General features: G+C 37.7%; 2 protein-coding genes across 2 annotated transcripts; both read left to right on the top strand.

Annotated features, from left to right (window-relative positions):
* Positions 1-328: 328 nt before the first annotated feature.
* LOC136677438 (lipocalin-like) lies at positions 329-3,515 on the top strand. The gene is made up of 7 exons (XM_066654958.1): positions 329-532; positions 1,163-1,305; positions 1,636-1,712; positions 2,122-2,232; positions 2,691-2,792; positions 3,163-3,187; positions 3,303-3,515. Exons 1-7 carry the CDS (start codon positions 434-436, stop codon positions 3,325-3,327), a joined length of 582 nt encoding a protein of 193 aa, XP_066511055.1. The 5' UTR covers positions 329-433; the 3' UTR covers positions 3,328-3,515.
* Positions 3,516-12,895: 9,380 nt separating this feature from the next.
* Positions 12,896-14,545, top strand: LOC136677487 (notch-regulated ankyrin repeat-containing protein B-like). The gene is made up of 3 exons (XM_066655048.1): positions 12,896-12,944; positions 13,176-13,350; positions 13,450-14,545. The coding sequence occupies exon 3, from the start codon at positions 13,512-13,514 to the stop codon at positions 13,833-13,835; it is 324 nt and encodes a 107-aa protein (XP_066511145.1). The 5' UTR covers positions 12,896-12,944; positions 13,176-13,350; positions 13,450-13,511; the 3' UTR covers positions 13,836-14,545.
* Positions 14,546-17,805: the final 3,260 nt, after the last annotated feature.

Below are 17,805 nucleotides of genomic sequence, written 5' to 3' on the forward strand. Positions count from 1 at the left end.
TGAAAGATTTTGAAACATTTAAAAGGTTCTTTACACTCAATTCTCTTAATGTGTTTTTGTTCTTCTATGCTCAAAGAACACTGTGCTGCACCTTTTATATTTAAGTGTATATTCCATAATGGATGCAACTATGAATGGGAAATGTACTTTTTACAGTAAAAGCAATATCAGGGTTTGCGTTAGTTTCCTGGAAGGAGTTGTGTGAGATTGGTATCTGCGGCACTACTTGTCTAGACACATTTTTGGGAATGTGCTGTTACTCGAGTTTCACTTTTACAGTGGTGCGATCATGCTGGGGTTTGGGGGCTTGGTCTGCTCTGAGTTAAACACATAAAGCTCTTGAGTCCTTGGGACAGTGTGTTCACTCTAGCACCATCTCTGATTCACGGTGTCAGCTTTGAATTTACACACAGCCTCTTTACGAGAGTCCAAAATGTATCTGCTTGTGGTGATTTTGTGCAGCACCGTGCTCTGGGCACACTGTCTCCACTATACAGATGTTCAGCCACAGCAGGATTTCGATCTGGAACAGGTGAGTGAAATAAGCCACTGAGAATTGGCCAATCTAATAGATAGGTGTATGTCTCAGACAGAAAGATTAAAGTATTTAAGATTCAAAGTGTTACCTACATGTGCTAAGTTACAATTCCATAGACAGTTATGTACATAAAAGTGAATGTGCTTATTATATAGTGAAAAAAGCCAAATCTGGGTCAACTGATAAAGCCGCTGTCAAATTAATAAACAAACAGTGCTACGCTCATGTGATTGCAACATGCTGTAGACCAACAAAATAAAAGTATTAGCTGCACTAAGTTTTACTGATTCATTAAATTAACTAATAGATGTACGACTCTTTATGTAATTGATCTCTTTAGATGATGATGATTGTGTTAAACTTGAGTATTCTTATTTTAATATAAAACTATAATATTTTAGAAATATTTCACCAAATGAGGACAAAAATGCTATTGATGTGACAGAACCAATGATATATTTTAGTGTTAATGATGTCTCCATGTGGAGAATTTTCAACCTTTTATTTGATGTAAATATAAACTAAATAAATGTTTTGGATTTAATGTGTAAAAATAATCTACTTGAAAGACTTGTCTCTGCTTATCTGTCTCAATGTCACACTATTCTGTTATGTTCTTGTTAGTTTTCAGGTGAATGGTATCGTGTTGGCATGGCTTATGAATCTCCATCATTTATTAAATACAAAGGCAGAATGCTGATCTCCAGGGGGTTCCTGGTTTCCAGTGAAAATGGCAGTGCTAACCTCTCCATGTGGACCATGACGGGGTACAGTGTTTACTGCTCTGGAAATGAATAGATTTCATAGTTGGCTTAGAGATTTAGCACTATACCACACTTTATTAAAGTTAATGTCATTAAACCAGGAACATATGTTGCTGTTGTTGTCCAAACTGATTTATTTTACACATTAGGAGCCTTTACCATCATAAAATGTAATGATAAATGTAGCAATGGAAAGTTTATTTAAAATAAAGTCTTTTAACATTTATTTATGTTAAATATTTTACTTATTCACACATTTATACAGTGGGGGATATTTATTTCAAATACATCACCCAAATCAAGCTTGATCTTTGCATTTATTCTTATATTCAGGCCTAAGCTGTGCTCTCCTAGTTTTTACGAGTATGAGAAGACACAGGTTCCTGGACTGTTCACTTATTTCAGTCAAAGTAAGTCCCACAGCACAGATCAGAAAATCTCACTACACAGGAAAAGCCTCATTCTTATTGTTGAAATATGTGACACATTTAACGTGTGAAATATACATAATCTTCATTGAGTGTTACGTAGAGCAACAAATTGAGCATCTCTAGTCTAGACTGCATACTTACAAGAGCATTTTTAAGTGTTCAGATCCCTACAAAATACAAACGTCTACACATTTTAATGCACAATTATATTTATTTGCCACATTAAATATATTCATGGTAAACATTAAATTAATGGCACCTTGAATTTTAAAATGTTAAATTCAGCAAATACAAATTCAGAACAAAAATTTGCAGAAAAATGCTTCAATTCAAAGGAATTTTAAAAGGCATGAGACTCACTTGTCTGATTGCTTTTCTGCATTGTAAGGACACAAGATTATGAAAGACATTACAATAGTGGAGACCAACTACACTGAATATGGGTTGGTCCTAAAATACAAGAAGATGGAAAAAGAGTACACTCAGGTGGCTCTCTATGGTGAGTACATGATGCTTTAGCATTTATACCTTTGTTCTCTTTTGTTTTTATTTTTTTATTTAGTTTTTTATAAATGTGTATTTAGTAGATTTGTAAAGTATATTATTTTATTCTCTCTCTCTGTCTCTCAGTAATTACTTTTTAAATAATATGTGATATTATTATATTTGATACAATGATAGAATATATATTTAATACCCCTCACAATCAGTTATAATTTTAAGTGCACCCAGTAACATCTTGCGAGCTAAGTATCATTTTACATTTGTTTAATTTCTGTAGTTGTGAAGGACCTAAGAACAGTATGATACATTTTTTTTATATGTTAGCCCTTTCATACAATATTAGGAACAGCCATCACTGATTGTGCAACAGTTTGTTCAGCTTATTGATTTCAGGTGTACTTTGTAAGTAAACTTTACCTGACTTTACCTAATCTCGCTCTATATACTCTTTAGGCCGGTCCCCAACCCTCAGACCAGAGGTGGTTGAAAAATTCAGATCCTACTCTTTGTCTTTGGGCTTTTCCGCTGAGTCCATTGTAACACCAACTGTTCTGGGTAAGTCTGGAGATGTGTGGAAGAGAAAAACAAAGTAAATAAGACATTAGACTCAAATGGGTGTTGGGTGGGGGGTTGTAGGCCTTGTGATGTTTACAGTGCAAATATAATGACGTCCAGATTCAGCATAAACAGTTTTAGTGGGGGAGGAGATAAAAGGGGAAGTTGCCCCTTTAAGTTGATCTAAGCTTAGTTCTGCTGTTTGTTACATGGCTCTAATTTATTTATGTGGATATACAGACACTGACAGGTGACAACCTGTTTGAGCCTTAACCTGTGGGGGGCAGCAAAGAATTAAAAATGGTCACTCTTTATGGAAATCTATGTAGCAAATTATCAAATTATTTTTTCTTTGTTTTCTTTTGCAAAGATCCATGTCCCTTTCCAGAACCAAGGTAAGGACAGGACACACACATGTATTCAAAAACTAAATTATATTAATATTTTATGTGTAATTCAAAAGCCAAAAGAAATGTAATGATTCTGTTTTTTAAAACCTCTTGTCTTCAGAAACAAAACAGAAGCAGTAGCGTGACAAAGTCCACGTATAAGACTTGGAACAGCCTCGTCTCTTCATATCTAGATGTCTAGATATCCAGATGTCATCCAGATGCTTGGGAATTTCCTGTATTTTAATAATATATTGCTTTTTATCATCTTATTTCCCTGTAAAGTCTGTTAATCTGTGCCATGTTTAGTGAACGCTAAGGTAATAAAAGTTTTCCTACTGATATGTTACTCTTAATTGTATATTTTAATTTTTGTGTAGACTTTCTTACTGTAAACTACTGCTTTCACGTTGCAGTGTGCTACTCCCTCTTACCAACAGGTGTTGCTGTTGTTACACTCTGAGGAGGACGCTCATTGTGTGTGTGTGTGTGTGTGTGTGTGTGTGTGTGTGTGTGTGTGTGTGTGTGTGTGTGTGTGTGTGAGTGAATATATATAAACTTAAATCTCAGATCTTTTGGTCATTGGCCATATTTTATTTACAGTAAGTCTTCAACACTCAATGAAATCTAGTCATACTTTGAAATTAAGTGAAACAGCTAGAGCTGTGAAGGAACATTTTATACCTAAACTCTCAGAAATAAGAATCATTCAGAAAACTTCATTTTCACAGTTCTGGGCAGAAACATTGGAAGAAAACAGGAGTTTCCCAAGCTGAATTTTGAAAAATGATTAAAACTGTCCTGTTTATTTAACAGTAAAGTTTTCATGATTTAGAGACAAGATCTTGTTTTAGAATTATGAACATACGAACGTGAAAAATAAGAACATTTGCACTAGATCACTTAAACTGGTCCCGGAAAAGTTTTGGAAAATTGTGATATTGTATTTGGAATGATTTGTATCTGGAGAAGCTCAAAATTCATTCATTCATTCATTATCTGTAAGCGCTTATCCAGTTCAGGGTTGCGGTGGGTCCAGAGCCTACCTGGAATCATTGGGCGCAAGGCAGGAAATACACCCTGGAGGGGGCACCAGCCCTTCACAGGGCAACACAGACATTCGGACACTTTTGAGTCGCCAATCCACCTGCAACGTGTGTTTTTGGACTGTGGGAGGAAACCGGAACACCCGGAGGAAATCCACGCAGACACAGGGAGAACACACCAACTCCTCACAGACAGTCACCCGGAGCGGGAATCGAACCCACAACCTCCAGGTCCCTGGAGCTGTGTGACTGCGACACTACCTGCTGCACCACTGCGCCGCCCAAAGCTTAAAATGCAAACAATAATTAAATAATTAGATAATTAGTCAATTAAAAAAAATTAAAAACTGAAACAATTCTAATAAGAATTGAAGATTAAATGAAAGCAGTGGGTGTGCTTGCAATAAATATTTTGTCCCTAAAATATTATTAATAGAAACATACATAAATGAAGGGAGGTTTCTGACGTTTACACAACACTTTTAATCTACACAGGTGAAAGGGAAGCTGTGAAATATGTATGTGGAGGGATGGATGGACAGATGGATGTGATGGTGGATTGGTGGATGGACAGGTGAATGGATGGATAGATGGGTTGATGATAGGTGAATAGGTGCCTGAAAAGGTGCATGAATGAATGGATGGATGTATATATGAATGGAAGAATGAATGAATGGATGGGTGGTTGAATAGATGATGGGTAAATTAATGGTTGGATAGGATGAGTGATGGATGGACAGATGAATGGACCAATGGAGAATTTGATGGATAGACAGATGGATAAATAGATATATAGACAGATGTATATTATGTGCTACATCAGCAGAAGAACAGGGAACGTTTTATACGTATATATTTATATAAAACTCTTAACCGGCCATAATGTGCATGAGCAATTAAAAGTGAAAGACTTTAACTTAAGATGGAGCCACATTAACCCACGAGAACTGGCAATGGCAAAGTATATGCATCTGAGTTTGGGACCGGGGAAGAAAGAAAACTGTCCCTGAGAAAGACAAACATTGTCTCAACAGATAATAAAATTGGCAATAAACCCCTTCTTTAAAAACACGTGCTTACATATGAGTCATGTGAAGTAGCGTGAGAACGCTGAGTCTAAAGACCACTTTGCTGAACACACCTTAACATGTATCATTCTCTAAAAGTAGCTTTTAGGTCACTTAAGCAAGAGGCCAATTACCCAACAGTTTTCACACAATACAGCAGTGTTATCTCAACATAAATACACACTGAAGCGAAGGGGCCAGTTTCTCTGCCTATTTCTTTAAATTCCCACCGAGGAGAGCCACAGCACTGCAGCTGCTGACATCACGATCCATGTTGCCTTTTCCTGGGGATATCCGCGCCAAACAGAGAGGCTGGGAATGGGAGGGGAACAGGAAAGTGTGCACACGGAGGAGGGTGGGCCCTGCTTACACCACTGGCATTTTAACCCATGTGCATTCAATGCCATACATGCAGCTTAATGATCTATTTTCACCATACAACAGCATGGCCTATGGGTCACACGGGTCCTCGCCTGGGTACGTAAGCTGTAAAAGCAATCCATGAACATAAAGTAAGTAAAGTAAGTCTCAGCCCAAGTTATTGATGTTTTACAATCTTGTAGGCTGCTGAAACACAAACAGTTGGACGTTAAATTCAAAAGAATACTTAAGGACCGTTTTTGATATTTATATATTTTTAAAATGTATTTATAATCATTTATTCATTGTCTATAATCGCTTATTCAATTCAGACTCATGGTGTATCCGGAGCCTACCTGGAATCACTAGGCGAACACACCCCTGGAGGCCAATCCTTCACAGGGTGACAAACACTCACACCTATGGACTCACAAGTTTGAGTCACCAATCCATCTAACAATGTGTGTTTTTGGACCGTGGGAGGAAGACGGAGCACCTGGAGGAAACCCACAGGGAGAATGCACCAAACTCCTGACAGATAGTCACCCAGAGCAGGGTTTGAACCCCAGGAACCTGGAGCTGTGTGACAGCGACACAACCTGTTGTGCCACCTAACAGTCTTTTAGCTGTGCAAATTATTTTTTACAACTTTGTCTCTGAGGGAAACAGAACTATTGAGTGGGAGTAATATGTTAGAGACATTTTTATATATGAAAATTTAACTGAATAGTGAATAGTGGGCATTTCAAAATAGTGGTTACTACTGGTTTAGAGGGAAAATATCACTTTATGATTTAGTTCAAGATTTTAAGCAACATACACTCAACATATTCTACTTAGTATGACTTAGGAAACAAACTTGATAGCAATTGATGTGGCGCACAATAGCACGCCCTTGTGAAGCAGTGCCTAAATGTGATTGAGAATGTTAGTATGTGAGAACTGTAAGTGACTATTTACGTCTGAGTGTGAGTGAGCTACAAGCCACTGCCATTTTGGTTTTAGCTTTAGTTTCGACTCTAAAGCCCTTTTCACATAGGCACCGTAACCTTGAACTTTTCCGGAGTTTATATGGAGGTGCTCTATGTGTGACCACAAACACCCTGAACTGTTTGTCCCAAACTTTACACAGACTTTATTCTGCTAGTGCCCTAGTACTCAGATAAATTCAGAGTGAGTGCATGTTCCAGAGACTCACACTTGTATCACTTGCACTTGATGCACAAGCTCTGTGCACCTCCTAAAGCACGCTGAACATTTCCAGCTGTGAGAACACTTCGGACACAAAAAAACTCCTGCTGGGCACTACATGAGTGAAATACTGGAATATCTCCAAACCTAATTTTCTGGAGTTAATTCAGAGTTCATAAGTGAAATGTATGAAACTTATAGTAAAAACTTATTATAGTTGTGTTTGCATCTCTTTCTCTCTCTCACTCTCCCTCCCTTTTTCTCGCTCTCACTCTCCCTCCCTCTTTCTCTCATATTCCTGACCTTATGTGTATGAGCTGTATCAGTGCTTGCTGTTGTGGTCTGAGGGCAGGAAGCAGCTTGGTTCCCACACAAAGGTATCAAACACTCTGACCGGTACAGACTCACTGGCTCACACACGCACACACACATTCTCTCTCTCTCTCTCTCTCTCTCTCTCTCTCTCTCTCTCTCTATTCCTCTCACACACACACACGCACAAATACATGCATTCTCCTTCTCTCTCTTTCTCTATTCCTCACACGCACAAACACAGACATTCTCTCTCTCTCTCTCTCTCTCTATCTCTCTCTCTCTCTCTCTCTCTCTCACACACACACACACACACACACACATACACACTCACCAGTAGAAATGCCAGCCATGTAAGCATAACACAGGGTACAGTGAACAAACACACACCAAGACAAACAGGACATTCCTGCTGTCTGACGCTAAAGGCACACAGAATTACTGCTCGTCTACTCACTATAATTTACCAAACCTTTTCAACCCAAAAACATCTGTATTAACATGCAAAACATCTGCCGTTCTCACAGCACCTGACATCTCCCTTCATGCTGAACAATATCCGGATGGATGAGTCAGACTGCAACTCTGTGGGTTTGACTTGTCACTTTTGTAACAAAATCTCGGGTCTCGGGAATGGTGACTTTATAGGAGAAGGAAAAAACAGTCATAAATTTTATTCTCAAGAATTCTGGGCTGTTCTGGTCTATTAGTCATAAAGTGTTAATTCATTGTTACGTAGAGTGAGCTAGTTTTGGAATGATGAAAAGAAAACAATGCAAATGTATGTGCAAATGTATGTGAAAACATAAGGTAATTGTACAAAATATTTTGTGTTTATCTATTTTTTTCCAGACGTGAAACTTGTCCATTTCCATCTAATATGTGTTAGTATGTCATGGTAAACACGTCAATTGTTCAAAGATGAATTCTAAAACATCACATCATATCAACACAAAATAAAGCATTTTTTATCTTTATGCAGCAACAAAATTAACATTCACCTGTTAAATTACTGTTATTGGGATGCGAGGTTTGTCCAGGGAATAAAGGTATAAAAATGATCATAAACATGACCATGTAATTTGCTTTTGTCCTCACTACCATGGTTATTATTTCTCATTCACGTTGGTGTTTTAATGCAGGCTTTTGGCGTTTTTATTAAGTCATCATAGCTACCCATGAGTCACGAGTGTAAAATCGCATAAATGGAATTATGACTCCAGTACACATGTTCAGGGGCCCATTTCTCCACAGGCTCCATGTTCCATGGGTCTCCTGCTCTACGTGTTCTGATTGTCACTCTTACACTGATGGGGTTTTTGGACACTACAAAAATACCCTGTGCTGTACTTTTTGTGCATAGTACACAATACATCCAACATTTTGTAGACAGATTTTATAAACAGTGATCTTTTTTTTTTGGCTCTATATTGCACTTGTTGTGGACACGTTCATTTGTCAACACTGTGCACAGTACGATCCCTATAGAAAAGGACAACATGAAATGAGACATGCTGAATCAATTGGAGTTGAGGCTATAGTCACCATTCTCAGTGCTGTGTGTCAGCTGGAGTGTTATAAAACCCACAAGAACTGCACTGTGGAGCAGTGGAACAGCATTTTCTGGAGTAATGGAACTCCATTCAATACCGTTGGGGTTAGCTGGAGTGTTGTTTGTGATCCAGAGCTAGTCCTTCATCTTCACTATCAAATATTCACAACAATGTTCCAAAGTCTAAAGCCTTTCCAGAGTAGAAGCCATTACAGCAACAAAACAAACCTCTGTAATTTCAGAAAAAATGCTGGATGAGGAGTCAAGTATGTATTATTATGCATATATTTGCATACAGTGTTCATGTTATGTATGTTATTCTATGTTTTGTACTAACAGGACAGTGCAGTGGGTCTGTTGCTGTGAATTATATTTCAGGAAAGGTTAGGGCTCAACATTCTTATGGACATGGGCTGATAATATCAGTACCCTTTCCAAGCAGTCAGCTCCAGTCATTGTCCCAGGTAATTGAGTCTTGCTTCATGCTTGTTATCTGTTAAGCTTGGCCAGTCATGAGGCATTTGAGCTTGAAGAGGTGGGGGTGGGTATTTGAGCAGCAGGGGTCAGTTCCCATGCAAAATCAATAGGTCACAGTCAGGCAGTCTGGACCTAGACCCTTCACCTTTAACACACCCTGCCCATTCTGCAAATGCAATGCTGATTTCTCTTATACCTCATGTTTAAGGTAACATCAAATAGTATTTAATCTTTACATTGTCCTTACGCTGTATGAAGCTCCACATTCAGTTAAACACAGCTGAGGTAATTTGACATCAAACTGAATATGATGTCTACATATGTTCTGCCTGTTTGTCTACGTCCGGTTGTTTAAAGCAAATGACTTGGTTTATTCCTTGAAAAATAACAGCTAGACTCAGTGACACAACACTGTTTCTGTTTAACTATTTATAGTTCCTTTATATGAAACCAACTCTGACTTTTAAATGCAATTTAAATGTGTAAACTTGTGATGAGAACACTGTAACTGAAGAACAGAACCATGGGTCTATGCCTTGAGTTTTTTACTTTGTGAGCTTTTTGTGGAGCATATTGTCTTATATTTCTGTAGTACATGGTATAATGAAAATGAATTCTAGACTTAAAAATGAGAACACCCTGCCAATAAGAACATAACCCAGTAATAATTGAGTCATATGTTACAGACAATACAATGTTCTTAACAGGTCGTACCAATGTGTTAAAAACCTCACACTGCCATGTTTTCAATGCATTGTCATTAAGAATACCATCATAATACCATTACAAAATGGCATGTTATTATTAGCAGCCTGTCTGTGTTGGCGATTCTGTCTCTGTCTATGTTTCTGTTAACCAAGTCGAGGTTATCAAACCTCCACACAGTCTCTGGTATCCTTTACCACATGCCAACTTTCCACAGGCAACTGTTTTGAACCAAGATTTCTCTCTCTCACCCTCTCTCTCTCTCTCTCTCTCTCTCTCTCTCTCTCTCTCTCTCTCTCTCTCTCTCTCTCGCACTGTGCATACGCCTATGCTGGGAAGAAAGGCTCAACTCTTTCCCACGGTCCTAGAGCACGTGGTTTAAAATTGGATCCCGGCTGACCCACCCTCGCTATTGAAACGTCACTGAAACTCGACCACTGGGATCCTGTCACACCGCCAGAGATTTTTTAAGGCATTTGAATGAAGCCTATTGAAACAGGAGGGAAGAGAGCATGATACATTCAAAGAAAGCACAGAATCTGCAGACAAGTTTAGTCAAGTTTGAATTATCAAGGCCTGTTTAAACTTCTGTTTTTCTCACAGCAAAAAAAAAAAACATTTTAAAGACGTTATATTCACTGATAATGCATATCATCAATGATAAAATATGGCATTAAATAATATGAAATTTTAGGAAAACAAGTGAGATCCTTGTGCAAATTGGTGACAATTTTTGAAAAACTATTACTCAAATTAGTAAAAAGTAATCTGTATTCTTCTCAGTTGGAGAACAGGAAGAAATGCGTGTGTCTGAAAGGAACTGAGGAAAGCAAGTGCAACATTTAGAAAATTCTGAGTTTTAGAGTTTTGCCTAAAATGCAGACTGTTCAGAAGCAAATGAATACCCAAAAATGTATTTTATCATTATTAACATTAGATGTTAAAAATGTCTCAACAGACTTAGGGACTTTCATCTTGATTCTTTAATTCATCATTTGCAAATTTTGTCCCGACAGCACACGCACATATTGTGTGTATCATTAATGAATCAGTAGCCTCTTTAGGACTTCCACTAGCCTACTTTGAGCTGTAGTCATTGTGCCAAATTGTGTCTGTAGGCCAATACAGACCCAGCATGCAATAGCCCAGTTCCCATGACGACGCTGGATTCTGTGTCACTTTATGAGAGCTCCTACTGTTGCCAAAAGACATGGCCAGCAAATCTCTCTCTCATTTGCCACCAACGTTCAAAACAAATGGACTTACTGATGAACAAATGTTACGGATCCAGTCGTGTGAAACAGGCCAGAATCTTCCTTTTAAAAAGGGAAGCTCATATTTTCTTCTTATTTTTTTTTCTTCTATATTAGAAACCACGAATATAAAAGGGGAAATGGGTGTGTATGGAAACGTGAAACCTGCAAAATCTCAAACTGAAATGGAGCAATTGGCTCTGTGCAACAGCAACTGCTACAGCTCTGTCACAAAACTCACCTGCTGTTGAGAAACTAGTGACCCTGACGAAAAACAGTCCACTGTGTGAATCTGTACTTGTTCTGTTTCTTCCCTGAGATTTGTACCATGGCATACACATTTTATCAAACCAACATTCACAAAACTGCAGCCCTGAAGTAAGGCAAGGCAATGCAAGTTTATTTCTATAGCACCTCTCATACACCACGATAATTCAAAGTGCTTTACATAAAAATAAATTACATGAAATTAAAACCAAAGACATAAAGTACATTAAAACTATAAGCTAAAAAGATTACAAAACAAAAATAAACTACATTAAAAGGCAATAAGTAAAAAAAAACATGAAAGGATTTAAAAGTAAAATGAAAGTGCAGTAAAACAAAGTGCAGAATCAGCTCCATCAAAGGCACGGGAAAAGAGCAGAGTTTTTAACCTGGATTTAAACACTTCTATGCATTAAAAGCTTAATTTGCATCAAAAAGCTTAATAAATTTCGCTTGATTTTAACTGATGGGAGAGGATGCAAATTCATCAATAAATTTATTTATTGTAGTACCTTTTTAGAAAACATGTTTATTTTCTGTTGTATGAAACCTCAACATTTAAAATATAATAATAATATTATTAGGGCGGCACGGTGGCGCAGCAGGTTAGTGTCGCAGTCACACAGCTCCAGGGACCTGGAGGTTATGGGTTCGATTCCCGCTCCGGGTGACTGTCTGTGAGGAGTTGGTGTGTTGTCAGCGTGGGTTTCCTCCGGGTGCTCCGGTTTCCTCCCACAGTCCAAAAACACACGTTGCAGGTGGATTGGCGACTCGAAAGTGTCCGTATGTGTGTGTGTCTGTGTTGCCCTGTGAAGGACTGGCGTCCCCTCCAGGGTGTATTCCTGCCTTGCGCCCAATGATTCCAGGTAGGCTCTGGACCCCCCGCGACCCTAAATTGGATAAGCGCTTACAGATAATGGATGGAATTATTAGCTTTATTATTAGTTTTTTGACCCAATGTATAAAAATAAAATGTATCCTGGACAAAATGTTATATATTAACATATTATGTTAGTTTTGGGTGGTACCATGGCGCTACAGGTAGTGTTCCTCCCACACATGGTCCCATGGTCATTGATTCCTGGTTTTGTATGAGGTTGACTGAGGAGAAGGGATGGACTGTTAATTCCTTTTCCTTTTCCAATTCCAATTCCTTTTATTTCAACTGAATACTTCACTAATATTTCAGTAAGTCACTGTTATCTGCTGTTATTATACCTACTAATATATTTAACAACTTGCCAAGGATTTAACTAGAGGGTTTATTTAATTCAGTATTTATTTATTTCTTGACCAAATATAAACTTTTTGAGATTATAGAAAAAAAAATAATATATATATATATATTTTTTTTTTTTTTATTATTATTATTTTTAATACTGTCTATGAAAGCCACGCCCCTTTATTCCTTCCCATTGTTATTGAGCGGAGAGGAGTGGACTCCAGAGGAGGAGCAGAGCACCCAGCACACACCACTCGCACATACACACTGCAGTTTTCAGTGATTAGCAGCAGCTCGTGGGAAACACGAAGGTAAGTTTCTCTCTCACACATATAAAACTCGCTAAGGCTGCGTTTCAAACGGCATACTACCATTTGACATAACGTTAGTAAAAATTAAATATCAGAAGTTGTACATTCATTAGTAGGTTTATGTGTAGTGTAGGGTGACTGTAAGCGCAGCCAAAGTCGAGTCTCATGTCAGAAACTATACCCTTTACAAACTGAAACTCTTCTTGTGCTTTTTGTCTCTTACCTGAACAGCTCGATCCCGGGAAGGAGAGCACGTGAACGCGCACGCACGCGAGGACGGAAAACCACGAAGAGGCGCGTTTCAAGTTGGGGGAGTCAAAGAATTGGTTCTTCAATCGATCAGAATAAGCCTCTCCGTTCAGCAGAAAACTAGCTTTCCAAAGTGGATTATTCTCTTTTGGCAAATGTAAAAAGATTTACATAGCCCTCCATTTTAGCACTGTACCCTGTTGGTCCTGCTTGTGACCGTGGTGGTCCTACAGGTGATTGTGGTGTGTCTTGGCAGTGATCTTGCTGGTGCTCTGGAGGAGGAGGAGAAGGCTGAAGGCCTGCCATCCCACTACAGGCATGAATCAGACAGATGCCGGACAGAGGGTCTTCCAGGAGGCGCTGCGCAAAGGTGACACAGAAGGCCTTCGCTTGCTGCTGCAGGGCATGAGCAGCTGTGAGTTCAACGTGAACTCATTTGGGCCTGAGGGCCAGACAGCATTACACCAGTCTGTCATTGATGGCAACCTTGAGCTAGTCAAACTGCTGGTCAAATTTGGCGCTGATGTGCGCCTGGCCAACCGTGATGGCTGGAGTGCTCTACACATTGCAGCATTTGGTGGTCATCAGGACATTGCTCTCTACCTCATCACGAGGGCCAAGTACTCATCGAGTGCACTCTGACTCTTTGGGTGCTTGGACCCCTTGGTGTCAGACGCTCGGTGTGCCAAAGGGAGGGCTTGAGGGGGAAGGCTGGCTTTTTGGTGCACTGAAGATTAGAAGTGAATCAGCATCAAGCAGGACAGAGTGTTGGGTTGGTACAGTGTCAAAAGATGGTCAACAATCAAGGGTATATTTTTGAAGAAAACACTGCAGATAGCGTTGAGATGTTACACTGGCAACAGTTCTCCTCCTTTACCTTCTAAAGATGCTATGGATAATGTCGAATCAGATCAGTATCAATAGATTACCAACAAGTTTTAAGGTTGCCCAGGACTACCTTCCGAATATGGCACAGTGTCAAATTATGATTTGAATTGTCAGTGCCTGGTATTAAACTGCCTTCTAAATTTAACAAGAGTGTTACAAGAGTTATCCAACAATCAAAAATCTATATTGTTTCAGATTGCCCAAGATAACGTTCTGTATCATGAATCATAAACATTTGATATAATCATGAACTGATTATATCAAAATGGCCAGAGAATCTATTATTATTCATAAACGGATTGCACTGGAACTAGGACATGAATCTGACACCAATCTGTATGATGTGTGCTGTAAATTGTGCAAGACTACCTTTAGAATATGTTGCAGTTTTGTGGTGGTGAATGAATAGATTGCCAACAAACTAAATTGTGGATATGTTCGGTATATGATTGCAGACAGGTTGGAGATTACTTCCTGGAACTTCAAATAGATGCTATTTTCAAATTTGATTATTGCCAGCAATCTATAAAGTCTACATTAGATTGTTCAAGGCTGGGGCAGGTATATCAGCAGATGGCTATCTTATGAAATATCATCACATCTGTTTTTTTGGATTGCCCTATATCACCTTCTGAACATGCACCAGAAGTGGTGTCAGAGTTCAGTATCTAAAGATGGCAAACAACCTCTAGAATCTTTACGATGAACATAATCAGTATATGGATGAAGATGACTTTCATTATCCACTGCAGCTGGTTGAAGATGCCTTTCTTTACACACAGCATTAATGGAGTCTTTACTTCTGAACATGCATCCAGGAGTATACTATAATGTCAAACTACAGAAGAGAAACTAGGTCTATTCTATACACTCATATGCATAATAGTCAGCTAACATAATAAACAGGCATATGTATGTATGTGGATCTGATGATTAAACTGATGCATTCAGGATGATGAACTGGATAGGATGCTTACCTCAAGGTTGATGTGAAAGCGTTCACATGTTCACAAATCAGGATCTCTAGTTGTTTATGCATTCATTCCAGCCATGTTTAAGAGCTGTACACAGCAAATGGATGTTTGATATAGAAAATCTTGTAGAAACACCATTAATTTGCCAGATACCACTGTCTGTTGCATTATTAGTTGATAAACTTCATTTTCTTTGAAACAATGTAAACATGATATTTTTATTTCAGCAGTTCTGAACTACTTTTGTGTCAAATAGGAATGTGGGTCACATTTGAACAGTTTGGGAAACAACGGATGTCTTTTATTTGGGAGGCCATGGCAGTTGCCATTGTTTGTAACCAGACTCATTTTAAATTTCAAGATGCTCATGCAATATCACATTCTATTTAATGATTGAAAGTTTAGCAGTTCCACAATATCATAATGTATTACAAATGTCTGTAAAATGCACTGCATAAGGATCTACATAGGCATGTATTTCCCCAGTTTCATTGCAAATGCTGTGGAAGGCTGTAATTGAACACTGATGGAGTATCATTCAAAGCCAGTGTAGAAATATGCATCATTTATACTTGAGAATGTTTTAAATATTGCACTGATGGCTGTTTTAAGAACAGTTGGTGTCAAACCAACTTTTAAAGATACTATTTTTTCTAAATGAAAAAAAAAACATTGTATGGAAGCTCCATGATTGGTTAGTCTTCTCTCATTTTCTGCAAAGGCATCTATATGTCTGTAAATGTAGACTATAAAAATTTGTAAACCTCTTTACTTGATGTTCCTCCATGCATAATGTTGTCACAAACACTGTTAAACTGTTGTCAGAGACAAGTGTAACGTTTTTATTAATCTCCATGCAACATTGACACTGAAATATGTTTCTGATTCTTTTCATGGGTGAACATTCAAGTAAAATGTTAAGAAAATCTTGGAGCACTTCCTCATAGAAGTCCCATCCTCCTCTTTTTAAGGGGGATGTTACAAGGTAAATTGAGTGTAACAAGCTGTTACACAATGCACAAGTCTTTACTTGATAATGCCATAACATTTATGACATGAGAGTAAAATACATTCTTTGGTTGAGATAAATGTCAAATGACTGTGATTTTTATTGGACCAGCTTTGAAATCTTATTTTCTTTAAAGAGATGTTCAAGAAAGAGGCTGAAATACTGGTCTCTCTTTGTAATTTTTTGTGAACTGTTGACATGTTATGTTTTATATTTGTTTTGCAGGTATTTTGTAATGTTTTAAATGTTGTAAATGATCATATTTTGAAAGATATTACATGCTGTATTTTGTATCTTTGTACAAAAGCCTTTTTAAATATTAAATTCTGCTGTTTTAAGAGAACAATGAGTTCAGGAAGTGAATGGATATTAAGTTTAGCCAAGGCCTAAGGCACATACTATGAAGCTAATTTAGTCATGTAATGGGTACCGTTTAAGTTACACAGTGAACACAGTAATCAGTAGTTCAGCTCATGTGGCCTTAGCTGATGCTAGACCCAAGTCAGCTTGCTAACCTCATTACAATTTACATTTGTAGCTTGCATCATGATATAAAAGATATTCATAACTTGCATCTGAGTAGCAGTAGCAGAAAGTTTGTCTGCAAACATACAGCCATAACAATGAACTGACTCTCCATGTTAATTAAGTGTCTTTATCATAAGGAATATCCAGCTCAGACACAAAATTCAAAACATCTCAAGAAACGTATTCTTCCGTTTGTGGGAATTGAAGCTGTAATCCTACAGCAGGCTTGAAGAAACATTTTCATTGATCTGACAACGAAACTGACTTATTAAAATTGTGCACTGGCAACAAACTAGACACATTAATAGATGAGGAAAAATGTTGATCATAATACAGAGAACAGTTCATATAACAAAGTGCAGGTCTTGTAACCCCGGTAGGCCTAGATTTCACCATTGCATATATATATATATATATATATATATATATATATATATATATATACACACACACACACACACAACTGGCATCTGTCTATGCTTGACTTGCTGTTGATTAGATTTGAAAAGAGATTGCCATGACACACCCTGGATCAAATTTTGAGAAAGAGATATTGCTAAATGTCCCATGAAACATTTCCTGGAATAAAATGATATTTATATCTGGGAATTACTGAGAAAAATAAGGCACACTTGAAAGTAAATTTACAAGACGGTTTTTTTTATCTTAATGAACATTCCAGTAGATGGTTCTTTAAAAACCTATTTTTATAAATACGAGTGTGTAGAGTTTTTATAGAAAATCTGAATAATGTAAGGGTACCAATTACCCAACACTGAGTGATTTAGCATTGAGTACTGTAGTGACTGAGATGTTTCATTGCTTTAAATGTTACTGAATGTGGTTCATTTCTCTGCCCAGGCAGCACACTATGCTACAAAAATGGGATCCTTAACCATACATTTGCATGTAACATGATTAAATTGTAAGTGATTTCTAATGAGAGACACTTTCTTTTGTCTTTATTTAAAATGAATCATATATTCAAGCCAATGATTATGTCGTTTAAATGGTGTATCTGCAAAGTCCTGGAAAGCAGTATCAGCAAATAGCAATTCTTCTAAATCAAGGTACCAAAAGTGTTCTTTAAAATGATGCTATGAAATAACTTCCGTTTAGATTTCTTTGAATAGCTGTTTTTGTAATCAAGATGTGAAAATGAACATCCACTTAATCCATATACCAAAAATCATGTAGTAAAGTTTATTTTTTA

The sequence above is a fragment of the Hoplias malabaricus genome, chromosome X2 (assembly GCF_029633855.1).
Source record: "Hoplias malabaricus isolate fHopMal1 chromosome X2, fHopMal1.hap1, whole genome shotgun sequence".
In the NCBI taxonomy this organism is placed as follows: domain Eukaryota; kingdom Metazoa; phylum Chordata; class Actinopteri; order Characiformes; family Erythrinidae; genus Hoplias; species Hoplias malabaricus.

Excerpts from the sequence above, each read along its gene's own strand:
- LOC136677438 (XM_066654958.1), top strand. The coding sequence starts at position 434 with ATGTATCTGCTTGTGGTGATTTTGTGCAGCACCGTGCTCTGGGCACAC. Across the intron at positions 2,233-2,690 it reads CACTCAGGTGGCTCTCTATG|GCCGGTCCCCAACCCTCAGA; the intron begins GTGAGTACATGA and ends TATACTCTTTAG. Across the intron at positions 3,188-3,302 it reads TGTCCCTTTCCAGAACCAAG|AAACAAAACAGAAGCAGTAG; the intron begins GTAAGGACAGGA and ends TCTTGTCTTCAG.
- LOC136677487 (XM_066655048.1), top strand. The coding sequence starts at position 13,512 with ATGAATCAGACAGATGCCGGACAGAGGGTCTTCCAGGAGGCGCTGCGC.